This window comes from Rutilus rutilus, assembly GCF_951802725.1.
Source record: "Rutilus rutilus genome assembly, chromosome: 2".
In the NCBI taxonomy this organism is placed as follows: Eukaryota; Metazoa; Chordata; class Actinopteri; order Cypriniformes; family Leuciscidae; genus Rutilus; species Rutilus rutilus.
Window position 1 is genome coordinate 8,924,732 of NC_140210.1, and position 27,265 is coordinate 8,951,996.

General features: G+C 38.4%; 3 protein-coding genes across 3 annotated transcripts; all 3 read right to left on the bottom strand.

The window, feature by feature from the left end:
* Nucleotides 1–1,959: 1,959 nt before the first annotated feature.
* Nucleotides 1,960–4,177, bottom strand: LOC311286878 (ladderlectin-like). Its single transcript, XM_084403325.1, has 6 exons — nucleotides 3,926–4,177; nucleotides 3,724–3,804; nucleotides 3,415–3,521; nucleotides 2,907–3,029; nucleotides 2,625–2,736; nucleotides 1,960–2,469 (listed from the first exon to the last, which is right to left on the bottom strand). Exons 2-6 carry the CDS (start codon nucleotides 3,782–3,784, stop codon nucleotides 2,390–2,392), a joined length of 483 nt encoding a protein of 160 aa, XP_084259451.1. The 5' UTR covers nucleotides 3,785–3,804; nucleotides 3,926–4,177; the 3' UTR covers nucleotides 1,960–2,389.
* A 7,920-nt stretch (nucleotides 4,178–12,097) lies between these two features.
* Nucleotides 12,098–14,063, bottom strand: LOC311286219 (ladderlectin-like). Its single transcript, XM_084402333.1, has 6 exons — nucleotides 14,004–14,063; nucleotides 13,798–13,881; nucleotides 13,464–13,570; nucleotides 12,960–13,082; nucleotides 12,678–12,789; nucleotides 12,098–12,516 (listed from the first exon to the last, which is right to left on the bottom strand). The coding sequence occupies exons 2-6, from the start codon at nucleotides 13,856–13,858 to the stop codon at nucleotides 12,437–12,439; spliced, it is 483 nt and encodes a 160-aa protein (XP_084258459.1). The 5' UTR covers nucleotides 13,859–13,881; nucleotides 14,004–14,063; the 3' UTR covers nucleotides 12,098–12,436.
* A 10,649-nt stretch (nucleotides 14,064–24,712) lies between these two features.
* On the bottom strand, nucleotides 24,713–26,458 carry LOC311278412 (ladderlectin-like). The gene is made up of 6 exons (XM_084389220.1): nucleotides 26,384–26,458; nucleotides 26,181–26,261; nucleotides 25,839–25,945; nucleotides 25,337–25,459; nucleotides 25,055–25,166; nucleotides 24,713–24,899 (listed from the first exon to the last, which is right to left on the bottom strand). Exons 2-6 carry the CDS (start codon nucleotides 26,239–26,241, stop codon nucleotides 24,820–24,822), a joined length of 483 nt encoding a protein of 160 aa, XP_084245346.1. The 5' UTR covers nucleotides 26,242–26,261; nucleotides 26,384–26,458; the 3' UTR covers nucleotides 24,713–24,819.
* Nucleotides 26,459–27,265: the final 807 nt, after the last annotated feature.

Genomic DNA, 27,265 nt, shown 5'->3' on the forward strand with positions numbered 1-27,265 from the left:
TGTAATTGTGAAAGTACAGCTTTTTCTTTAAATGTATGTTAGAAAATAGAACTTTTTGCTTTGTCGGATTTTGTCATTTTTGGAGTTAAAAGCTCTAAGCCTTTGGAGATGGATAATAAGAGTTTTGGTTCTCTTTCAACAAACGGAATTGTAAAAACGTAAGTCAGTTTTTAAATGTACGTATGTGTTTACGCGTTTGATATGTTTTAATATTTGTTTAATGTCTTAATACTAATACATTTTGATAGCTTTAAGATAATGCAATTTAAACTTTTTCATTAATGTTTTAACATTTTACAAATGTATGAATGCTAAAGACGTGTATTTTAACTTTATACAACGTTTTATACACCTTTAAACACTATGTAATTGTGAAAGTACAACTTTTCTTCAAATGTATTAGAAAATAGAACTATTTGCTTGATATAATTTTAATACGTGTTGTTTTAGATGGTTTAATGTGGATCGTGGGAAAATTTCCCCACGGTCACATGACCTGTTCAGAAGTGGGGAAGGGGTGGGGATGTTTGTAGGGAAGGGGACCGTGGGTAAATTCCCACGGTCACATGACCTGTCCGGAGGTGGGAGGGAGGGGGTAGAAAGGGGCGGGGCAAGCGTGGGAATATTCCCATGTCATAAAGGGGGCGGGGCTTAAGGGTCATAAATCACTCAAAGTGACATATGCTACACTATAACCTCTCTCTAACAGCTGTTTTAAACGCAAAGGGTGGTCACACCAAATATTGATTTGATTCAGTTAATAGAAGCTAATTGATAAATCAAATCTATTTATGACATTATTTTGGAAAGCATCCTTACTTCACAGCATTTTTACACAAGTGCCTAAAACGTCTCACAGTGATGTAGCTTTGCAGGAAGGTTTCTTCAAGCATCTTGGAGACATTGCTGTAGTTCTTCTGGATTTAGTCTGTCTCAGTTTTTTTTCTGTTTCTTCATGTCAATGATGGTGAGATCAGATCATACCGGCTCTTGCCACTCCTTGAGCATACAAAAATCTCACTGGATTATTACAATTAAATGGCAAAATGAATGTTTGGAAACGTAAGCTGACACACTACAGTAAAATATATAAATAACTGGCTTAAAACAATTTTTGGGGGGTGAAAATACTAAAGTGCCTTAGACTTTTGCACAGTATTGTATAAATACAGACTTTTGCATGCACACAAGAAACTTTTTTGTGCCCTCGAGAAACTATTCACATGCGCACAGGATTTTTTTTGCATGCTTACAATTTACAACTATGCATTACAATTTCTCTAATCAATAATCTATGTCCTTTGTGCATCCCTGCCAGCTTACTATGAAGAAAAAGAGCAAATATGCACATGAATTAATAGAAATCTAGGCCCATTCGCTCAAAATTTGGCTTTCCTTAGGGTAGTACCTCTAATATCAAGGCCTAATGTCCAATTTAATGTATCCTCTGTGGTGGAGGAGAAACCATGGCACAATATGGTTGTGTGCATTGTCCTATTTGCCAAATTTAAGGGTCTATCAAAAGACTGTTTTAACACACTATGGCGGCCAAGAAACCACACCATGAAATGGGCTGATGGTGCAATAGGTGCCTCAGTGTGCATTATCTATGCTAAGTTTAATGTTTTCTCATGCACACATGAAAGTCTGCATATTTAGTTTTGCAAAGATCCTTTTAGTGGCTCTGTAATACAGTGCAAAGAATATCATAAGAAACCCATGCATTTCATTTTTGCATAATGCAAAAGTGCACCTTGAATTAATTTGTGCTTGACAATCACTAAACAGCTGCCATGAAAACACAATGATAAATTTATTCTTAACGTTCTATTATAGAACACTAAATAGGGGCAATAGTCTGGAAAGGCAAATATTTTTCCATACTTAGAAATTACTCAAAATCCCATACTTTTCTAAACTGCGTAGGAACCCTGTAGATTGCAACCAATATTTTCTTTCCAAAAATACTCACATATGCCTACGTTTACATTATTCACGTGACGTTCAAATCAAAGAGTAACATGGGGTTTTGAACTTGAGCCAGAATACCATGTAAAGACCATGGTGAATTCCAGGATCATGATGCATATTTTAATAAGACAAAACAAAGAGTTACAGTCCAATGTAGGAAACAAATGTCTTCTAGTGTTTTGTCAATGAAGCCACTGTGTGCGCTTGCTTAAACCCCCTTCCCTGATATCATTAAATGCCATTCTACGAACCATATCCTCAAACCTTGCTATACAATATACACACTTATTTGATTGTCCACAATTCACATGCCTTGATTCAATGCTTTATTAATTGAGGAGTGTTTCAGAAAAAATTAAGAGCTTGAATTTCAGATTTTTTTTTTTGCAAAGATAAGATCAGAAAATGTAGTACAAAGTCAATATGGACCAGGTTGACGGATCTCACAAATATAGGTCTTTGAGGTTGAACAGGATGCATCGTTCCAGCAACGGTTAGCTGTATGGTGGAATAATGAAATCAGTTGATCATTACAGTGGTGTTCAACTTAAGGCATAGAGAAATCCAAACAAGGCATTTAATGTTACTGTATGATATGAAATTATAGGATTGCAGATTAGTTAAAAAAAATAAAAATAAATGAGTGCACTCACAGGTCCAGTTGATCTCCAAACAGTTCTCAGGACCACCTGCATTGTTAGGTTCTCCAGAGCACCAGTTGGTATAGTCATACACAGTTCCATCACTCCACAACCACTCTCCGTCCTAAGTGAAGAGAATGAGTACAAAAAGTGCACTACTGTAGTCAGACGCAAGCCAATTAAGTTCAGCTTTGAAGTCAAACCATCTTCATTAGAAACTTTGCCTTTGATTAAAGCAGAAATTTCAGTTTAGACAAACAAATAGGTTTCTTTAGGGCACACAATTGAACTTACTTGTACACCATCATGAGCACCAACCCAAGTTTTTGTGGAAGCACGCAACAGACTCAGCAGGAAATTATTCTCTGGTTGATCATGCACAGATGCGAGATTCGCACCAAAAGATTGACAGTTTCTCTGAAGAGACAGATTTGTCATTACAAAATCTTATAATCTTTTTAGCAGAAAGCAGAAATGGCTTTAAACATTAGTAATTTGCAAACAAAGAAACATTCCCACTTATATTAAGAGCACTGAATCTGTACTAACATTTAAATCAATCATTTGATTTTAAATGAAAGCAATTAATACAGCTGTAATTAGATCTAGGATTACTCTGTTGACCCAGTGTTAACCCACCCTTAAACCTAACCATCAAACCTGTCCCCAACCTTACCCATATCCCAACTCAATAGCAGCAAAAGTGTCTTACAACAACACAATACATTGTACCAAACCATTTATTTAATTAAAGACATAATATAAGGTGTTGTTCAAATAGCTTTGTTGTATAATACATTACCTCTGCTGTGATCCAGGGAACCGATTGAGAGAAGTACTTGTAGCACCGGCGTCCAAAATTTTGCCATCCACGTGGACATCTTCTAAAATCAAGTGTGGATTCACTACCTAAATGGGGATTTTGTAATATTTAGCGTTTTTATTTAAAATTATTTCAAGTTTGTGTGATTATATGAAAAAAAAAAAAAAAAGTGTACTTTAACACTGAAAATGCTTCATTAATCATGCAAATATCAGTAAATAGAATCTTGTACATTCCCATAATGCACTTAAACTGGCAAGAGTTTTTACAATTAAATGTTCTAGTTACCATCTGCATTCCCCATGGAGAAGACAACAAAAAGAAGCAGAAGACTGCTCAGCATTGCCATGATGAACTTGAAAAATCAACCTAAAATGAATAAGCAGGTAAAGTTAAATGTCTGCACTCAAATGCTGCACGCTGTGGAATCTTAGTGTATTTTAAAGACAACGCAAATGTTATTCAGTAGGTTTCTGTTCCAAAAACTCACCTTGCTTTTCAGATTGTTGTCTTCAGAATCTCAGAGGAAGTGTTTGTTAAGTTCCAGAAAGAGCCCTGAGTTTATAGCCTACTTTACTAATTGGGCCTCATTTATCAATCTAACGTAGATCCGAGCGCAGAAATCATCTTAGGACAGGGTTCAGGTGTGATTCATGAAACACTGGAATACAGCCAATCCCATCGTACGAATGATCGGACGTTGATAAATGTGGCGCTGAAACCAATCGTCATTTGAATATCACGGCCCTAAAAATTCACGGTTTAGAAAGCCTAACTTCCTCATTATCTTCACCTGGGATGTTCCCATGACAACTCAGCACGGTGTCCATCAGCTGTTCTTAAGACAGAAATGTCTTAACACAACTGTTGCACTTGCAAATAAATATAGCCATAATTGTATTATATATATATGCGTTATATATGTGTTTGTGTGTGTGTGTGAGAGAGAGAGAGTGTGTAGGCCTATTTCTCTGCTCTCAACTTTAAAACTTGCAACAACATGACAAAAAATGTGTCAAATATCTGGCACATTTACATGATGGAGTAAAGTGCTCATGTTAATTAACCCGCGCTTCAACTTTCTGGATTGCGCCAAAGAGATAATGTCAGTTTGGTTTTGGGTTTTGTTTCATGTCTTTTATTTTGTAGTTTGTTTCTTGTTTCCAAATCATATATTGCTGAATAGGAGTTTATGAGTTATGACTAGGCTGCTATATGAATCAAGTCAAGTCACATTTATTTATATAGCGCTTTTTACAATACAGATTGTTTCAAAGCAGCTTTACAGAGATAACAGGAAAATAATGCAACAAAGTTTGTTTCCAGAAGAAAATAGCGTTACAGTCCAGTTTAAGTAAGCTCAGTGATGTTTCATTTTTGTTGTAAAAAAGTTATTAATTTAGTTAATATATATATATAGCCGCTCTGGAGAAAACCGTGATGTCATCGTCCACCTCAGTTCTCATATATGGCTTTTGGTTAATGTGTTGGCTGCCCTGCGGCAGCTGCAGCAGCCTATCAATAAGGCCCTATCGTCACGTCAGCTCCAATGGGGGCGCTTCGCGCCCAATACGTCACGTCCCGCCGAGACGGGCGTGGCCTAGGGCTATAGGCCCTAGGAAAGAGTGGCTAGAATAGCATCATTCCTGTAATAATATAATCTCCTATAAGGAGCAGTTATACTGATGATGTTTCGTACAGTCAGGGCGACCCCCGGCCTGAACTGACGAATATAGTGGGTCTTACACGCTGCCCATAGAGCTGCGTGATCAATCAGCGAGTGTTTGCTCAAGCAGTTTCAGTATTCTGGGCCGAACACATCGGGGCAGACAGTACAAATTTTTAGACCGAAAGCAGCTTAGCCTGCAAAGCGGGAACCTCTAGGTTATAAAACCTTATAAATGTAGATGGGGAGGCCCAGCCTGCCGCCATACAGATATCTTGCAAGGCAATCCCACTAGACCAAGCCCACGACGAGGCCACACCTCTCGTGGAGTGCGCTCTGACACCTAATGGGCACAGTGCTATAGCATCGACTATCCATCTTAGAACGTCCGTAGAGTGAAACAAAGAGCTGCTCTGTCTGTCTGAAAACAGATGTGCGAGACACATAAGCCCTTAATGCCCTGACCAGGCAAAGGAAGCTGGCGTCCTTTTCCTCGTTAGAGACCGGCAGGGCAGACAGGGAAATCACCTGAGCCCTGAACGGTGTGTTGAGGGATTTAGGAACGTACCCGTGCCTCGGTTTGAGTATGACTTTCGAGTCATTTGGCCCAAACTCCATACATGTCGCGCTCACTGAGAGCGCTTGTAAGTCCTCCATGTGCTTTATTGAAGCGAGAGCCAGAAGAAACACTGTTTTGAAAGACAAGTGTTTGATATCTATTGATTGGATTGGCTCAAATGGGGCACCTTTCATGGCCTACAAGACCGTAGAAAGGTCCCATATGGGAGGTCTGGGAGGATTTAACCTCTTAGCTCCTCTAAGGTGACTGAAGGCGGCGCGGCCAGCGGCTTCAGGTGCAGTGGCTCGTCCCGCTGAAAGGCTTTCTCAAACGGCGCGGCTTCTTCTCTCAGGATCCAGCGATGCGTGAGCTCCGCTGAATAGATGAAAAATCAGTGAGCTAGCCTCTCGAAGCTATATTTATAGCCCTAGGCCACGCCCGTCTCGGCGGGACGTGACGTATTGGAGCTGACGTCACGATAGGGCCTTATCAATTGGCTGCTGCAGTTGCCGCAGGGCAGCCAATAGGCGCGCGAGCCGTCTCGCCTGTGTCTGCATGCTGCCGCAACGCTTCGTAGACATAGCAGAAAGATGTTCTAAAATAAATATGATTTGTTTAGTCTTAAACACTCTCATGCTAGAAGGACCGTCAGTTAATTCTCTTTAAGCAATATTTGTTCATGTTTTTCATACATTCCTATATGAACATGTTTGACCACGCTTTTTTGCAAAAACTGTACAAAAACAAGATGTAAACAGTGTAATATGTAAAATGTCAATTCAAACGCTAAAACTGATCACTATAGTGACTTTTCTGTATTTGTTTTAAATGGCTCATGATGATGCATTTACTTTTAACCCAGTTGACCTCTAGAATTGAGGTTTTACCAAAGTGTGGAACTTTGTTTAACAGCCTCGAGCTTGGATGAATATGCCTCTCTTAGTGCAACAGTCAGATGTGATTCTGTTGTAATAGTTTAAGTGTAAAACACCATGCACTTTGTGTAATTCGTAGATAGAGGGAAAGTTGCACTAAATGAAGTATCAATTTAGTCAAACAGAAAGACTATCACTTAAATTCTTAATTGTCATTTATTTCTATAGACAGCTCTCAAAGAAACGTCTTCACCTAAAACACATAGGCAAGGCAAGGCAAGGCAAGGCAAGTTTATTTATATAGCACATTTCATACACAATGGCAATTCAAAGTGCTTTACATAGAAGAAATTAAAATAATAAAAAGAAATAAGAATAATTAAAACAGTTTAGAAAAATAAAAAATAAAATACAGTACAGTACAAACAGTCGGACGAACAGCGGCACAGTGCTCATTCATTAAATGCATAGCTAAACAGATGTGTTTTGAGTCTGGATTTGAATGTGACTACTGTAGGAGCACGTCTGATCTCCTCTGGAAGCTGGTTCCAGCTGCGGCTGGCATAATAGCTAAAAGCGGACTCGCCATGCTTAGAGTGAACCCTTGGTATTTCTAGCTGATATGATCCTAGTGATCTGAGTGATCTGTTGGGTTTATATTCAGTGAGCATATCTGCAATGTATTGAGGTCCTATAGGCCATTGAATGATTTATATACCAGTAATAATACTTTAAAATCAATCCTAAATCTAACTGGGAGCCAGTGTAAAGACCTGAGGACTGGTGTGATATGTTCATATTTTCTGGTTCTGCTCAGAATCCTGGCGGCAGCGTTCTGTATGAGCTGCAACTGTCTTATGGTCTTTTTGGGAAGGCCAGTGAGGAGTCCATTACAATAATCCACCCTGCTGGTGATGAAAGCATGAACAAGTTTCTCTAGGTCTTGTCTGGAAACAAAGCATCTAATTCTTGCAAATATTTTTCAGATGATAGTATGCTGATTTAGTTATTGCTTTGACATGACTACTGAAACTAAGGTCTGACTCTAGTGTCACACCAAGATTCCTGACTTGATTTTTGGTTGTTTGACCCCTAGAGTGAAGGTATGCGTTCACCTTGAGAACTTCATCTTTGTTTCCAAAAGCAATGACTTCAGTTTTGTCTTTGTTTAACTGAAGAAAGTTTTGACACATCCAACTGTTGACTTCATCGATGCATTGGCACAGGGAGTCAATGGGGCTGTAATCGTTAGGTGATAGGGCTAAGTAAATCTGTGTGTCGTCTGCATAGCTGTGGTAAGCAATTTGGTTCTTTCTCATTATTTGGCTCAGTGGGAGCATATACAGGTTGAACAGGAGTGGCGCAAGAATTGAGCCTTGAGGGACTCCGCATGTCATGGATGTCCACTCAGACTTATGATCTCCTATACTCACATAATAACCTCTCCCATCTAAGTATGACCTGAACCATTTTAGGACTATCCCAGAAAGCCCCACCCAGTTTTCCAGCCTGTCCAGAAGTATGTTATGATCGACAGTGTCAAATGCAGCACTAAGGTCGAGAAGTACCAGCACCGATAATTTGCCTGAATCAGTATTTAAGCGAATATTGTTTATTATCTTTATGAGCGGAAGAACTGGTGTATGAAGAAAGAAGCAAACTCACTGCACTTGTTGTCTCTGTGCTGTGGTGCGGTCGGAAACCAGATTGAAAATTGTCAAAGTATCCATTCGAGCTTAAGAATTTGTTCAGCTGATTGAAGACAACTTTCTCAATTATCTTGCCTATGAAAGGAAGATTTGAGATCGGCCTATAGTTGCCTAATATGGTCTTATCCAGATTGTTCTTTTTCAGGAGGGGCTTGACAACTGCAGTTTTCAGGGAGTTTGGAAAACTCCCAGAGAGAAGTGAAGCATTTACCACTTCTAGAAGATCTGCTTCTAAACTGTTTAACACACTTTTGAAAAATGATGTGGGAAGTGTGTCAAGAGCGCAGGTTGATGTTTTAAGGTGCTGTACAGTTTCTTCCAAAATTTTGCCATCAATTTCTTTGAAGTCAGACATAGTAGCTACTTTCTCAGGTGGTTTGATCTGTCTGACCCCAGTGCAACTCAAGGATGTGCTGATCACCTTTCTGATATTATTGATTTTCTCAGAGAAGAAAGAAGCAAACTCACTGCACTTGTTGTCTGAGAGCATTTCACTGGGAATCTGGCTTGGAGGGTTTGTCAGTCTCTCTACAGTAGCAAAAAGAGTGCGTGTGTTGTTTAAATGACTGTTTATAATGTTTGAGTCTGTCTAGCTTTGCCTAGTTCCATATTGAAAGCATGGATGCTGTCTTTGTAGATGTTATAATGGACTACAAGTTTTGTCTTCCGCCACATGCGCTCTACTTTTCTGCATTGTCTTTTCATATTTTGCACTGCTGTTGAGTTTCTCCAACCAAGTTGCTGTTGAGTTTCACCCTGGCGTTGTGGCAGAGGCCGAAGAGCTCTCACAGGAGGAGGGGGAGGGCGAGCTGGGCCCGCAGGCTTTGGTGGTAATGGTGCCTGTCTTTTTTTGGTTGGTATCTGGGGGCTTGCAGCAAAAGAGTGGGATAGTCTGGTTCCAGCATACACCAGTTCTTCCATTTTCTGTGAGAAGCACAGATGTGGCGATGCTGGGGAGAGGGAAAACGTGTCTGGTGAAAGGGGCTGTTGCTCTGGTGTCTTCGGAGGCTGTAATATGCTGTCCTGGCTTCCCTGGCTGTTTTCCAGGAATTCGTCCTTGGGTGCTGAATCTTCAAGCAGTTCTGATATGTCTGTCTGTGGTGAGCTCTGTGTGCAGGGCTCTGCTGAGATTGTGTCCGTGAGCAGAGGTTGTTGTGGCGGAGTGGTGTTATCATGTCCATTTTGCTGCTGATGTGAAGTCCTGTGGTCATTCGTACTGTGTCCAGGTGTGTGTGTGCCGTTCAGATTGAGTGGATTGGCACAAACTGCAGAAGGATGATTGAGGGAGAAGTAGATATTGTCCTTTAACACTCTTGAACCAAGTTTGTTTGGGTGATGGCCATCCTGATGAAATAGTTGTCTCTGACTCCAGAAAAGATTGAAATTGTCAATGAAGTTTACTCCTTTTATATTGCAGGTTTTTTGCAGCCACGTATTAAGCCCAAGTAACCGTGAAAACCTGTTTGTTCCTCTTGCTGGGAGAGGTCCACTGATGAATGTTTGAACTTTCAGTCTTTTAAGTGTTTCAAAAAGCTCATGGAAATCCTTCTTAAGGAGTTCTGACTGCTCTTTATGAATATCATTCTTCCCCACATGAATGATGAGTCGATTTGCAGTCTTATGTTTCATCAGAATGTCCAACATACAGTCCAACATAGCCTACACAATATGTGAAACAGCATTGTGATATCTGAACAAGATGACTAAATCTAGCGGAGTAATAAAACCATAATTTGGAAACTTTTGTGTATTTATTATAAACGATGCTTTTCAGCCCTCTTTTCTTAGAGATTTGGTCTTTTGAATCTTACACGGATGTTTTGGACACGTGTGATTCTGTATAAAGATGATGTTTTAAAGTTAGTCCATAGGCTTTACAAGAGTGTGGTACTTTGCATCACTACGGTGTGACAAAATATGTTGGCGTGTAAAAATACACCCAAAGATTTAAGCACAACTATTTACACACATGAGTAGGAGAATATCTAACATTGTAGATTGTGAACATTCCATTATCTGTTTATTTGGGATTAATGAACATCCTTAACTCCTTAGCTCATATGTTTCTGTCATTTGTGCAGGATGTTACAGGTATTAGTTAATAACAAACAAACAAAACTTTAAAGCAACATGGAACCATAATATTAATATATAAAATATGGTATAATTACAGTTTGAAAATGACTTCCATAATATTTTCTTTCAGTAAAGCTATGCGTGGATCACCCAACACAAAGTTTTGCGTTTGTGGGTGAGATCTCACAAAGATTACACCAATATAAGCTTTCTCGAACATTGCATGTTTGCACTATGCCTGAAACTTAGAAATCAACATGCATTTCCTGTGGTTGTTAAACGCCTCAGGTAATTAATATGAAATGTAAGTTTGTCAGAAGAAAAAGGATCAGCCATACATTTAAAAAAAGTCTTCTAAGTGAAGATGTTGTGTTTGTCACAAACACATCTAAAGAGTTTTTATACGTGTGAGGAAACCTCTCGCAATATTACTAATCAAGTAATCACAGAAATAATGCAGGTCACCAGATTGTTTTAAAGAAATTAAAGCATAAATAAAGGTGAATCTTTATTTAAAGAAGATAGACTTCAGCTTTTGCAACACACAAATGTATAAATGTTCAAAATCGTTTGTGTCTTCAACTAGCCTACTTCTAATCCATACTTTGAAGCATCATGGTTTTAAGTCTGTAAAAATACAGAATAAAAATAAAGAAATAACTATATGACTACTGTAGGGGTAAATGAAATTTTTGTCTTGTTTTAGTGTAATTACAGTTTTTGTAAAGCAAAGAGTTGTAATAATGTTTTTTAAAGTCCCCGTGAACCGGAAGTTGCAAAACGACTTTTCTCCAGTGTTGTGACGTATTTCCAAGTGAAAGGGAATATTGAACAGAGGGCAGGGTTTTACTTTAGCGCTCCTCCTCTCCATCTCTGCTCATAGCAGACGGTTTAAGGAGTGGTTAAGCCGTCAAACTGACGTCATCAGAAAAGAAACGCCATTTCCAGACCGGAAGCCGCTTTTCAGACTTTGATTAAAGATTACCATGGCCAACAATTTTTTCAGTTTACAGAATCACCCAAAGCTCACAATGCCATTCAGAGTTCACAAGAGATAATTTCTCGTTATCTAGGCATAACACAGCATGGTACAAAGTGATGCTCTCTCTCTGTGATGTCGTAAAAGTTAAGACGTTCATCCATGAGTGTGTGTGGACAGATGCTTGAAAATATTAGGCTAGAAATATCTAATAGTGAATTAATAACTAAATTAGCCTAAATAAAAAATTTAAAACATAGTTTTGATACGTCTATTTACCAAGATTTAAATCTGTAGCTATAGGCTACCACTGCACATGTGTATTCTCATGCGTTGCGGAGTTTTAGGTGGGCGGAGACTCTATTTCTTATTCATGTGCTTTGAGCGAAGAGTGAATAAATCAGTAAGTTAGTGAATTAGAAGTTAGTGTTAACTTCACTAAAAGTCCAAAATTCTGCATATTTAGTTTTGCAAAGATCCTTTTAGTGGCTCTGTAATACAGTGCAAAGAATATCATAAGAAACCCATGCATTTCATTTTTGCATAATGAAAAAGTGCACCTTGAATTAATTTGTGCTTGACAATCACTAAACAGCTGCCATGAAAACACAATGATAAATTAATTCTTAATTTTCTATTATAGAACACTAAATAGGGGCAATAGTCTGGAAAGGCAAATATTTTTCCATACTTAATTAAAATCCCATACTTTTCTAAACTGCGCAGGAACCCTGTAGATTGCAACCAATATTTTCTTTCCAAAAATAGACTCACATATGCCTACGTTTACATTATTCACGTGACGTTCAAATCAAAGAGTAACATGGGGTTTTGAACTTGAGCCAGAATACCATGTAAAGACCATGGTGAATTCCAGGATCATGATGCATATTTTAATAAGACAAAACAAAGAGTTACATACAGTCCAATGTAGGAAACAAATGTCTTCTAGTGTTTTGTCATTCTACAAACCATATCCTCAAACCTTGCTATACAATATACACATTTATTTGATTGTCCACAATTCACATGCCTTGATTCAATGCTTTATTAATTGAGGAGTGTTTCAGAGAAAATTAAGAGATTGAATTTCAGAAATTTTTTTGCAAAGATAAGATCAGAAAATGTAGTACGAAGTCAATATGGACCAGGTTGACGGATCTCACAAATATAGGTCTTTGAGGTTGAACAGGATGCATCGTTCCAGCAACGGTTAGCTGTATGGTGGAATAATGAAATCAGTTGATCATTACAGTGGTGTTCAACTTAAGGCATAGAGAAATCCAAACAAGGCATTTAATGTTACTGTATGATATGAAATTATAGGATTGCAGATTAGTTAAAAAAAAAAAAAAGAAAAAAAAATGAGTGCACTCACAGGTCCAGTTGATCTCCAAACAGTTCTCAGGACCACCTGCATTGTTAGGTTCTCCAGAGCACCAGTTGGTATAGTCATACACAGTTCCATCACTCCACAACCACTCTCCGTCCTAAGTGAAGAGAATGAGTACAAAAAGTGCACTACTGTAGTCAGACGCAAGCCAATTAAGTTCAGCTTTGAAGTCAAACCATCTTCATTAGAAACTTTGCCTTTGATTAAAGCAGAAATTTCAGTTTAGACAAACAAATAGGTTTCTTTAGGGCACACAATTGAACTTACTTGTACACCATCATGAGCACCAACCCAAGTTTTTGTGGAAGCACGCAACAGACTCAGCAGGAAATTATTCTCTGGTTGATCATGCACAGATGCGAGATTCGCACCAAAAGATTGACAGTTTCTCTGAAGAGACAGATTTGTCATTACAAAATCTTATAATCTTTTTAGTAGAAAGCAGAAATGGCTTTAAACATTAGTAATTTGCAAACAAAGAAACATTCCCACTTATATTAAGAGCACTTAATCTGTACTAACATTTAAATCAATCATTTGATTTTAAATGCAAGCAATTAATACAGCTGTAATTAGATCTAGGATTACTCTGTTGACCCAGTGTTAACCCACCCTTAAACCTAACCATCAAACCTGTCCCTAACCTTACCCATATCCCTACTCAATAGCAGCAAAAGTGTCTTACATCAACACAATACATTGTACCAAACCATTTATTTAAAGACATAATATAAGGTGTTGTTCAAATAGCTTTGTTGTATAATACATTACCTCTGCTGTGATCCAGGGAACCGATTGAGAGAAGTACTTGTAGCACCGGCGTCCAAAATTTTGCCATCCACGTGGACATCTTCTAAAATCAAGTGTGGATTCACTACCTAAATGGGGATTTTGTAATATTTAGCATTTTTATTTTTAATTATTTCAAGTTTGTGTGATTATCTGAAAAAAAAAAAAAAAAAAAAAAAAAAAAAAAAAAAAAAAAAGTGTACTTCAACACTGAAAATGCTTCATTAATCATGCAAATATCAGTAAATAGAATCTTGTACATTCCCATAATGCACTTAAACTGGCAAGAGTTTTTACAATTAAATGTTCTAGTTACCATCTGCATTCCCCATGGAGAAGACAACAAAAAGAAGCAGAAGACTGCTCAGCATTGCCATGATGAACTTGAAAAAAAATCAACCTAAAAATGAATAAGCAGGTAAAGTTAAATGTCTGCACTCAAATGCTGCACGCTGTGGAATCTTAGTGTATTTTAAAGACAACGCAAATGTTATTCAATAGGTTTCTGTTCCAAAAACTCACCTTGCTTTTCAGATTGTTGTCTTCAGAATCTCAGAGGAAGTGTTTGTTAAGTTCCAGAAAGAGCCCTGCGTTTATAGTCTACTTTACTAATTGGGCCTCATTTATCAATCTAACGTAGATCCGAGCGCAGAAATCATCTTAAGACAGGGTTCAGGTGTGATTCATGAAACACTGGAATACAGCCAATCCCATCGTACGAATGATCGGATGTTGATAAATGTGGCGCTGAAAACAATCGTCATTTGAATATCACGGCCCTAAAAATTCACGGTTTAGAAAGCCTAACTTCCTCATTATCTTCACCTGGGATGTTCCCATGACAACTCAGCACGGTGTCCATCAGCTGTTCTTAAGACAGAAATGTCTTAACACAACTGTTGCAAATAAATATAGCCATAATTGTATTATATATATATGCGTTATAGCCTATATGTGTTTGTGTGTGTGTGTGTGTGTGTGTGTGTGAGAGAGAGAGAGAGAGAGAGAGAGTGTGTAGGCCTATTTCTCTGCTCTCAACTTTAAAACTTGCAACAACATGACAAAAAATGTGTCAAATATCTGGCACATTTATATGATGGAGTAAAGTGCTCATGTTAATTAACCCGCGCTTCAACTTTCTGGATTGCGCCAAAGAGATAATGTCAGTTTGGTTTTGGGTTTTGTTTCATGTCTTTTATTTTGTAGTTTGTTTCTTGTTTCCAAATCATATATTGCTGAATAGGAGTTTATGAGTTATGACTAGGCTGCTATATGAATCAAGTCAAGTCACATTTATTTATATAGCGCTTTTTACAATACAGATTGTTTCAAAGCAGCTTTACAGAGATAACAGAAAAATAATGCAACAAAGTTTGTCTCCAGAAGAAAATAGCGTTACAGTCCAGTTTAAGTAAGCTCAGTGATGTTTCATTTTTGTTGTAAAAAAGTTATTAATTTAGTTAATATATATATATAGCCGCTCTGGAGAAAACCGTGATGTCATCGTCCAGCTCAGTTCTCATATATGGCTTTTGGTTAATGTGTTAAAGGGATAATTGTCTGGTTTGCATCAACATGTTGGGAATGATTTCTTGTTAAATTCATCTTTAATGCATTAAATAATTAATCAAATTAAATTTGAATGAACACAAACAGTTTGTGTGAAGGCATGGAATTGGACTAGTTCTGGTGCAGCTTCCATGTTTTAAGCGACACTGCCACAAAAAAAAAAACCAATACTCACATTTCCATTGTATATCTCATTCCACAAAACAAAACATGTAAATTAAGAAAATAATATTAATCTACATGTCTCATTCCACAAAACAAGCTCTGCAACTTAATGAAATAATATAAAATAATATAAAACCTACTAAATTCTTACTATAAAGATTTATATATTATATACAGTCCGAGTGCAAGTCCGATGATGATACATTGGAGGAACGAGTTATTCAACCCGAACCTCCATCGCAAGGACAACTTGAGCAGGACGTTTCTCAGTGATACGCTGCTCAGTTATGGAACATTATGAGATGTTGCAGCTGTAATTCCTCACCATCAGCATTAACAAGTGTATGTCCATCAACAAACCCATGTGTATATTTCTAATTTATTGCAGTGCATATGCGGTATCAATAACGGTGCCCAGCACTAATGTGAATCTTGCTCCATCTTTACTCAGAGGAGTAAGAACGACAGACAATCTGCATTAATAGACACAGTTTTAGGTAATTGTGATACCTAATCATGACTGATTAGCAGAAGCATTTCAGTAAGACAGTAATAACGTGAGTTAGCTGGTTAGCCAGAAACGTACACAATATAAAACACAAAACTACGTATTTTGAACATCCGGTAGAAAATATATACATCAATAATTATTCATACTTACAGGTTGTATACCTGCAAACTTGGTTCTGACCCATATTTCAAGAGCAAGCGTTTTGCAAATCCCGCGTTGAAATCAGTAAAATGAAGTTTGAGGGCTGGTCAAGTTGTTCGTGGCGGACAACATACAACATAGGCGGGCATTATGCAAATGTTTTTTCTAGTGACGTACTGTAGAACCGTAAAGCAGTAGGATTCGAAATACAAACAACTTGTTTAGTCGGTTCAGAGTCGATTCTTTCTTTTGGGAGACAATAACTTTATTTATCGTGCACTTTCGACTTTACAACTTTGCAGAATGTTTACATTCACAAACAGCTATATTACACACTGCATAAAGGGGAATATTTGAAAAACCATAATAGGGACACCACTTTAAAAAAAAAAATTCCCTTATAGGAGCCAATGGCCCTTTAATTTTTTTTATTTTTTTTCTGGAGCCCTAGGCACTGCTTATAATGTTTTCTAGGCAACTTAACAGATGTAACGACTGAGACAAATCAGACACAATTATTTGGTATATGTACCAAAAAAATCTTTAAACTTCACTCTGGGATCTGTGGTCCCATCCCCCAAACAGGGCAAGAAGGTCCTACCACGATCAGATAAGTTGGTTTTATGGGTGTAAAAGAATGTGACCACATGCTCAAGAGAGAGACAATGGGAAGACAGAAACAATCTTTAATACAGACTTTGGTTCATTAATCATAGACGAACTGATCTATAAAGGAACATGCATCCCAGAAACTGTGTGAATGATTGACTGTCTTGTGTACTATTATGTATATACTATGGTATGTATTTTATTATACAACCAACCAACGGTCAATGTAACCTTACCTGTATCATGTCTCCTATCTAATTAATCCTCATTTAATGACCTTCTCTTAGAATGCATTGTGGGTTTGTTATATCTATCTGAACATTAAAGGAGTCATAATGTTGTGTTACCTTGGATACCCAATGCTCTATTATAGTCTTTCAGGCACTTCTAAAAAAGATCAACACAGAGCCCCTCAGACCCTTATTTCTAAAGGCATTATTGTCTCGCGAGATCTGATGCGATGTTTTGGCTGTCGTGGACGGTCATTATAATAATGCAAATGAGGGGCGCGTTGATTGGTCGTAGAAAAAATACACCATTTCCAGATACATTCTTACAGAAGCCCCACTAACTGAAAGCTATTTTCAAACTGCATGTTTTGCATGAGTTTGGCTAATAATGTTTAGTGGTATATTGTTTTCATACTTGCATTTAAACAGTTTTAGCCACTGAGCATGGACTCCTGTACCGTCACTACTGTAGCTGCTAGTGTAAAACAAAGTGGAAAGATGTGGCTAGCATTCGTAGAGTCCATTCCCCGTGTTTACCTCGAAGGTAACGTTACATACAATAGCCGCATTAGCAGTTAGCTGCTATTTGTTAACCACAGTAGAGCAATAAAAACACAGTCTTACCTTTTCAATTTCTGGCAAGTCCCTGATGGTTGGGATGGCACCTTTTCCCAAACGGAGCTTCGAGGCCAAGTTCGCCTGATATTGCCCCAAATTTGTAAATGATTTCGGTGTAAAATGTTTAGCGCACACACCTAACGATACGCCACTTGAAAGAGTTGTTGGGACAGTGTCATTAAAAATGAATTTCCTCCACTGTTCCCTGATAGTTTCGTCCGTTTTTGGTAGATAAAACACATTTGCATGTTGTTTGTGGCAGTCAACCACAGAGCATCTCAGGTGTGCACTCGGTTTCTCCATCTTTCTCGAGTCGACTAAACTGAATCTGAGGGGGAGAGGGGCGGGCTTCCCGCGGCATAGGTTTGCGGTGTCCATATTTGGTATATCCTCCCCCGTCTTGACGTCAAGAGGGGGAAGAAATCAAAATCTCGTTTTTTCGTGCGCGTGCACGTGGCCTATTTTACAAACCCTGAGGTAAACAAACGCTTCACTTTTAAATATCGGCTTCCCGGCCAGTTTACAATCATTATGCAATCATAACATACATTGATTCTCGTGGAAAAGTGAAATTTCTACATTATGACTCCTTTAATGAACAGAAAAGAGGTAAGGCAGATGTCTAACCACACTTGAGATTGCGTCATAAATCTTCCCCACAGAAGAAACTCCCGCCAGAAAGTCCACCCTTCTCATTGGTCAAGCAAACCCGGAGAGGTGGGGCCTTTCTCAGGCTTTATTAGAGACAGTCCACAGTGACCGCCCTCTCTTAGCTCTTCTCTCTGGCCTCTGCTTCTTCCCAAGGGCCCCAGCAGGCCTGAGCACCACCTGCTATGCCTTCATGCTCCCAAAGGGAGTCAGACTGCCTTTTCTTCAATCCAGAAAACTACAACCTTACCATCACTGAATGGGCAACGATCAACTCTTGGCCTTCTTGCTGCATTCAGGATGCCATGCTGTCCAGCGTGGCCTCATCAGGCCCCCGGGCTGCAGGCTTCAACTCACAACAGCCATGTGCTCACTCAGGAGAGAGAAGACTCTCTCTCAACCACAACAGCGTCGAAACCACCATGCAAGTTCATCATATCTTCTCCATCCAGCAGAGAAGAAAACGATTGCAACTTATACAGTGACATTTGACACTCACAACGAACTCAATTTTCAACGTCTCGAACATCAACGAACTCAATTTTCAACCACTTCAAGATTTGTAGACTGCACAGACCATGCAAGTATCAATTTAATGCGGTGCTCTGAAAATGGTAAGCCGATGGTTCTTTTCATAGTTAAATAGACCTTTGCCATAGTTCCATTTCCTGTTTCCGGTTCCATATCACTCACCATTTTACCTATGCATGTATGTATGTATGAATGTATGTATGTTTGTTTAGTTTTAGTTATGTTTGTGAGTTAGTTAGTTAATAAAACTTGTGCACAATATGTATTTGGTTTCTGATCCTCTGCTTGCAACAAAGTCCATTTTACGATCTTGATCTTGTTACATGCTCTAAGTGCTGTACATGTTAAGAAATAATAATTTTTCGGTGGCCATGAAAGATACACTTTTCTTAGAATAAATGAATAATCAAAAGAGTTCGTTGGAACTGATTAATTGATTGTAATATTGATTTAGCTACCTCAAGTTAATCTAATTAACTGACCCAAATATTAATAATTAATCATAATTGGTAATTATGAGTTATTATTAATATTTCCCCTTTGAGCTAATATTGTTACACAGATCAGCCTTGTTTCCAGAGCGTAGTCCACCATTACCCCTTTTCCACCAACAAGAACCAGGTGCTGGTTCGGAGCTAGAGCTAGTGCCGGTTCGGAGTTGGTTCGACTGACAAGCCTCCAAAGAACCGGTTTGCTTTTCCACAGGCTAAAAGAGCCAACGCAGAGCCAGGTCTTACGTCACAGCTACGTCTCATCTTTTCAGCAACGTTAGCGTGGCGGCGCCAAACACAAACACATCATCAACAATGGCGCACGTTGCTTTGCTATTGATGTTCATGGCTTTGCGGACCTACATCGGCATCCAAACACGGCGGATCCAACGTGTTCGCGCGGCTCGCCATTAGTACAGACGGAGATTACAAGCGAGAGTAACGGCATGTACATAACATTTATTTTTAACAAAAAGATGCCGACTTTAGCCTTAGATTTATATTTTAGATCGCGTCCATCGTGTTTAGCTGCTGTTAGCTCGATTAGCTGCTATTTGAAAATGGCGGGCACAAGTTTCTCTTCAGTCTTGTTGGCCACGGTAACCCCGCCCCCAGCCTCTGACGCAAGCGGTTCTTTCTTGGCTCCGTTCTAGACCCTGCAATGATTTGGTGCTACTTAAGAACCAGTTTTACTGGTTCGGAGCTGGTGCTTTGGCGGTGGAAAAACAAAGAACCGATTTGAAACTAGGCTCTGGCTCCGAACCAGCACCAGCTCTGCCTTGGTGGAAAAGGGGTACATGAGAGAGTGATGGAAGGTAGGCCTGATTTTCGTGTCTGAAGAAGTTTTCTAGGTTCCCATCACGGGTCTGACAGGTGATGTAGAGTGTGGAAAATAGTCATTTTTCAGTGAGTTTTGTCTTGGACTGTCCTCTTATTGGAGCTGTTTTAATAAGAAAGAGCTTGTTCCTTTTCAAAGGGGTGGTGATGGGTTTCGTGCCCTGCATCTCTGTAACAAAGAGTTTGTACTGCTCTTGGTCTGCTCATTCTCTTGAGTCCAGCTTCAGAAGGTTGTTGCTGTCCTCTGCGAAGGGGTTCCCATTTCCTCAATCACGTCAAACTATTTTTGGCCTATTCATGATGTCTGTTTTCAGAGACACCCTTATTGCTGAACTCCATGGCATTTTCAAACTCATCAATTAGACGAGACACTTCTGGTCCAGCACAGTCCAGCGACAGAGGGAATCCTGCTTTTGCATCAGACCAACTGCTCCTCAATCTCCCTTCATTGTAGCATTGTTTTGCTCATGCGCTTGCGATTGTTAATTAAGAGTACATGAAAAATGCTTAATTTCATTCTGCATCTTCTCAGATTCTGTGATTTCATTGTAATCCGTCTCACAATGTCACTGAATTAACCATTAACTACTCACCTGAACGGTTTATGATGCTGTATATGGTATCATTGTAATCATTCACCATCAAAACATAGGGGTAGACATCACATTTGACATGTTATCATGTTTGAATCGGGAGATATGATACAAAATACTAAATTTGGTCAAGGCGGAAAGTAAAATGGCCGCCACAACACGTTTTTGCGATGTCACATCACCTGGACTAAAATACAAATGTACCATTTTGAGCTGATATAGGCTATTTATTAAAAAGTGTGGTTGTAGTTTCACTTCTAAAAACATTGAACATTAGTTTAAACAACAGTTCATGCAAATGCAAAGTTTTAAAGGTTAGAATGGCACATCATACATAAAAAATAGCCTAGTTATGGACTTTTTAGCTGCAAATAATGACATTTGAAATCGAAACTGTGACTGCAGCTGTAGAATTAAAACGCGTGTCAGTGTGACTGTGTCTAAGCCCTTGTTATACTGTTAAAGGTACAATATGTAAATTTTTTTGCTTTAAAAATAGCAAAAATCACTATATCTATGTTATATATATTTTTTAGTTGTGTACTTAAATTATCCCGACTGTTTCCAACAACTTTCAAACCAGGAGAAATTTGTAATTTAATTCGAAGACACGTACCGTTTCTTTATTTCCGTTTTGTCGCCGTCAATGGCGTCATATCCGCGTTCTCCCTGGTTTCCGCTCATACTGCCATAGTAACCAGAGCCCTCTGATAGTAACCAAGGCGACAGGCGTGGACAACTGTGTAGTTCGTAATGTCTATCTGCACGCTGTTGTTGTTTCGTTCAAACATTATGGACCATGGCAAGCAGACTTTGGATAAAAAAGGAGAACTAAAACGAGAATCAATATCAGCGCGGTGTTTTCGAGATGCCGTGAGCTCCACGTCCGAGACTTCGACCGCTCCTACATGTACTTTATTAAACAGGTGAGCACATTTACATAAAACTAATCAATGTTATATAGTTCAACAATGATAAAATGTTAGAATATGATCTGTATGTTATTCTAATGTTGATCTAGCTTACTGCTAGTCTCATACAGACAAACTAACACATAAATTTCAACACATTCAAATGCAGTTTAGTGTGATAGTGTAATGTTAGACCAAGTGAAACAGCGATGGGTTACCACACAAGTTTAATTTGTCTAATAAACTGACCTGTGAGTAGTAATTCTGCACTTGCGTGTAGTGTGGTAGAGTAAAATGTCCATATTCCTTTTATATCCGTGGGACTCGCGTCGCGTGTGGAGCTGATAGCTGTCTCTTACCAAACCCGACCTGCTTCATATCACAGTCATGATAAAAACATCGATGTATTTCCTCATCCATAAACATTATTAGATCGGTCGGCTTGACACTGACGACAAGATCCATAATTCTTAGCAAATGTTGCGTCATCAAACTATGCCTTTGTTATTGTAAGAGGTTAGCGACCCCTAGCGGCGAAAAAAATGACATATTGTACGTTTAAGTTGAATGCCATCTTACTATATTTTAGGTTCTCTTAACCTCTTCATATGCGCTGGTCATGTTTTACCTGGTTTGATTTTAGGGCGACCGACCTTATAGTTTAGAACGGGGCATTTAGCATTAGGGACCCACAGGGGACCTCATGAAGCTGGAAGGTGGGGGGAGCCCTAGATTCAGGGTTCCTACACATTTTCCATTTCAAAATTCCATACTTTTCCAGACTCAAATTTCCAAACCTCTCTGTATATTTGCAGACCATATTTAAAGTGCCCCCTATTATGCTTTTTCGAATATTCTCTTTCATGCAATGTGTAATACAGCTTTCTGCAAAGTTATGAAGACGAAAGAGCATGCGATAAATAAAGTTGAATCGACTCTGAACCGCCTAAACGAGTCGTCAGGAATTCGAACCGTGCTTCCATGACGGCTACACGTCACTGGGTAACACATTTGCCTAATGCCCACCTACGTTTTATGTTGTCCGCCCGCAAACAACTTGGCCCGCCCTCAAACGCTGTAGCTGGTTTGTGTTGTGTATGTCGAGTGGACGCTGTTTTCTGCTCTGCAAAAGCAAATTCTCTTTGTAAACCCTTTCAAAGGATGAGGATGTGAAAAGTCTGGTTAAATTACCATAGCGATACAACAGCAGTATAAGCTTTTGACGAATGCTTCTAAACTAAATGAGGTTTACACTTCTTTACAGTGTGTAATCGCTGAGGACTGAGGAAGCCTCCTGAGCTGAAGTTAATTTATGGTAATGTGTGTTTAGCTTCCGACAGGCGCTGTAAGTGGTCGACCAATCACAACAGACTGGGCCGTCTGGCCAATCAGTGCAGAGCAGGCAGCGGAAAGGAAGGATTTAAAGAGACTGAATCATCGGACGATCAGTTTGAGAATCATTGAAAAATATGGTGATGTACAATGTATATTATGAGAAAATTAGTATTTTAACCCCCTAAAACTGTTTTTAAGACCTTTAAGTTTTTTAAATCCTTTGCTGTAGTGTCAGTAGGAAATATCAGTTTACATTTCCAAAGATTTATTTTGCCATTGTAATAATCCAGTGAGATTTTTATATGCATAAGGAGTCTGACAACAGCCAGTGCTCCACACGAAGATCTGATCTCACCTCCATCAAGTCCATCTGGGATTACATGAAGAAACAGAAAAAAACTACTAAATCCAGAAGAACTGTGGCAACGTCTCCAAGAAACTTGAAGAAACTTTCCTACAAAGCTACACTGCAAGTGTACCTGGACAACAGCTGTTTTAAACGCAAAGGGTGGTCACACCAAATATTGATTTGATTCAGTTAATAGAAGCTAATTGATAAATCAAATCTATTTATGACATTATTTTGGAAAGCATCCTTACTTTACAGCATTTTTACACAAGTGCCTAAAACGTCTCACAGTGATGTAGCTTTGCAGGAAGGTTTCTTTAAGCATCTTGGAGACATTGCTGTAGTTCTTCTGGATTTAGTCTGTCTCAGTTTTTTTCTGTTTCTTCATGTCAATGATGGTGAGATCAGATCATACCGGCTCTTGTCACTCCTTGAGCATACAAAAATCTCACTGGATTATTACAATTAAATGGCCAAATGAATGTTTGGAAACGTAAGCTGACACACTACAGTAAAATATATAAATAACTGGCTTAAAACAATTTTTGGGGGGTGAAAATACTAAAGTACCTTAGACTTTTGCACAGTATTGTATAAATACAGACTTTTGCATGCACACAAGAAACTTTTTCGTGCCCTCGAGAAACTATTCACATGCGCACAGGATTTTTCACAATTTCTAGTTTTATATACTATAGTCTATGTCCTTTGTGCATCCCTGCCAGCTTACTATGAAGAAAAAGAGCAAATATGCACATGAATTAATAGAAATCTAGGCCCATTCGCTCAAAATTTGGCTTTCCTTAGGGTAGTACCTCTAATATCAAGGCCTAATGTCCAATTTAATGTATCCTCTGTGGTGGAGGAGAAACCATGGCACAATATGGTTGTGTGCATTGTCCTATTTGCCAAATTTAAGGGTCTATCAAAAGACTGTTTTAACACACTATGGCGGCCAAGAAACCACACCATGAAATGGGCTGATGGTGCAATAGGTGGCTCAGTGTGCATTGTCTATGCTAAGTTTAATGTTCTCATACGCACACGAAAGTCTGCATATTTAGTTTTGCAAAGATCCTTTTAGTGGCTCTGTAATACAGTGCAAAGAATATCATAAACCCATGCATTTCATTTTTGCATAATGAAAAAGTGCACCTTGAATTAGTGTTTGACAATCACTAAACAGCTGCCATGAAAACACAATGATAAATGTGCGTTCATTAAATTCTTAATTTTCTATTATAGAACACTAAATAGGGGCAATAGTCTGGAAACGCAAATATTTTTCTATACCTAGAAATTACTCAAAATCCCATACTCTTCTAAACTGCGTAGGAACCCTGTAGATTGCAACCAATATTTTCTTTCCAAAAATAGACTCACATATGCCTACATTTATATTATTCATGTGACATTCAACAAATCAAAGAGTAACATGGGGTTTTGGACTTGAGCCAGAATACCATATAAAGATCATGGTGAATTCCAGGATCATGATGCATATTTTAATAAGACAAAACAGTTACTTACAATCCAATGTAGGAAACAAATGTCTTCTAGTGTTTGTCAATGAAGCCACTGTGTGCGCTTGCTTAAACCCCTTCCCTGATATCATTAAATGCCATTCTACGAACCATATCCTCAAACCTTGCTATACAATATAGCCTACGCATTTGATTGTCCACAATTCACATGCCTTGATTCAATGCTTTATTAATTGAGGTGTGTTTCAGAGAAAATTAAGAGATTGAATTTCAGAACAATTTTTGCAAAGATAAGATCAGAAAATGTAGTACAAAGTCAATATGGACCAGGTTGACGGAGCTCACAAATATAGGTCTTTGAGGTTGAACAGGATGCATCGTTCCAGCAACGGTTAGCTGTATGGTGGAATAATGAAATCAGTTGATCATTACAGTGGTGTTCAACTTAAGCCATAGAGAAATCCAAACAAGTAATTTAATGTTACTGTATGATATGAAATTATAGGATTGCAGATTAGTTAAAAAAAATAAAAATAAATGAGTGCACTCACAGGTCCAGTTGATCTCCAAACAGTTCTCAGGACCACCTGCATTGTTAGGTTCTCCAGAGCACCAGTTGGTATAGTCATACACAGTTCCATCACTCCACAACCACTCTCCATCCTAAGTGAAGAGAATAAATACAAAAAGTGCACTACTGTAGTCAGACGCAAGCCAATTAAGTTCAGCTTTGAAGTCAAACCATCTTCGTTAGAAACTTTGCCTTTGATTAAAGCAGAAATTTCAGTTTAGACAAACAAATAGGTTTCTTTAGGGCACACAATTGAACTTACTTGTACACCATCATGAGCACCAACCCAAGTTTTTGTGGAAGCACGCAACAGACTCAGCAGGAAATTATTCTCTGGTTGATCATGCACAGATGCGAGATTCGCACCAAAAGATTGACAGTTTCTCTGAAGAGACAGATTTGTCATTACAAAATATTATAATCTTTTTAGTAGAAAGCAGAAATGGCTTTAAACATTAGTAATTTGCAAACAAAGAAACATTCCCACTTATATTAAGAGCACTTAATCTGTACTAACATTTAAATCAATCATTTGATTTTAAATGCAAGCAATTAATACAGCTGTAATTAGATCTAGGATTACTCTGTTGACCCAGTGTTAACCCACCCTTAAACCTAACCAAACCATCAAACCTGCCTTACCCATATCCCAACTCAATAGCAGCAAAAGTGTCTTACATCAACACAATACATTGTACCAAACCATTTATTTAAAGACATAATATAAGGTGTTGTTCAAATAGCTTTGTTGTATAATACATTACCTCTGCTGTGATCCAGGGAACCGATTCAGAGAAGTACTTGTAGCACCGGCGTCCAAAATTTTGCCATCCACGTGGACATCTTCTAAAATCAAGTGTGGATTCACTACCTAAATGGGGATTTTGTAATATTTAGCGTTTTTATTTTTAATTATTTCAAGTTTGTGTGATTATATGCAATATATATATATATATATAAAAAAAAAAAAAAAAAAAAAAAAAAAAAAAGTGTACTTTAACACTGAAAATGCTTCATTAATCATGCAAATATCAGTAAATAGAATCTTGTACATTCCCATAATGCACTTAAACTGGCAAGAGTTAACAATTAAATGTTCTAGTTACCATCTGCATTCCCCATGGAGAAGACAACAAAAAGAAGCAGAAGACTGCTCAGCATTGCCATGATGAACTTGAAAAATCAACCTAAAAATGAATAAGCAGGTAAAGTTAAATGTCTGCACTCAAATGCTGCACACTGTGGAATCTTAGTGTATTTTAAAGACAACGCAAATGTTATTCAGTAGGTTTCTGTTCCAAAAACTCACCTTGCTTTTCAGATTGTTGTCTTCAGAATCTCAGAGGAAGTGTTTGTTAAGTTCCAGAAAGAGCCCTGCGTTTATAGTCTACTTTACTAATTGGGCCTCATTTATCAATCTAACGTAGATCCGAGCGCAGAAATCATCTTAAGACAGGGTTCAGGTGTGATTCATGAAACACTGGAATACAGCCAATCCCATCGTACGAATGATCGGACGTTGATAAATGTGGCGCTGAAAACAATCGTCATTTGAATATCACGGCCCTAAAAATTCACGGTTTAGAAAGCCTAACTTCCTCATTATCTTCACCTGGGATGTTCCCATGACAACTCAGCACGGTGTCCATCAGCTGTTCTTAAGACAGAAATGTCTTAACACAACTGTTGCAAATAAATATAGCCATAATTGTATTATATATATGCGTTATATATGTGTTTGTGTGTGTGTGTGTGTGTGTGTGTGTGTGTGTGAGAGAGAGAGAGAGAGAGAGAGAGAGAGAGAGTGTGTAGGCCTATTTCTCTGCTCTCAACTTTAAAACTTGCAACAACATGACAAAAATGTGTCAAATATCTGGCACATTCACATGATGGAGTAAAGTGCTCATGTTAATTAACCCGCGCTTCAACTTTCTGGATTGCGCCAAAGAGATAATGTCAGTTTGGTTTTGGGTTTTGTTTCATGTCTTTTATTTTGTAGTTTGTTTCTTGTTTCCAAATCATATATTGCTGAATAGGAGTTTATGAGTTATGACTAGGCTGCTATATGAATCAAGTCAAGTCACATTTATTTATATAGCGCTTTTTAAAATACAGATTGTTTCAAAGCAGCTTTACAGAGATAACAGAAAGTTTGTCTCCAGAAGAAAATAGCGTTACAGTCCAGTTTAAG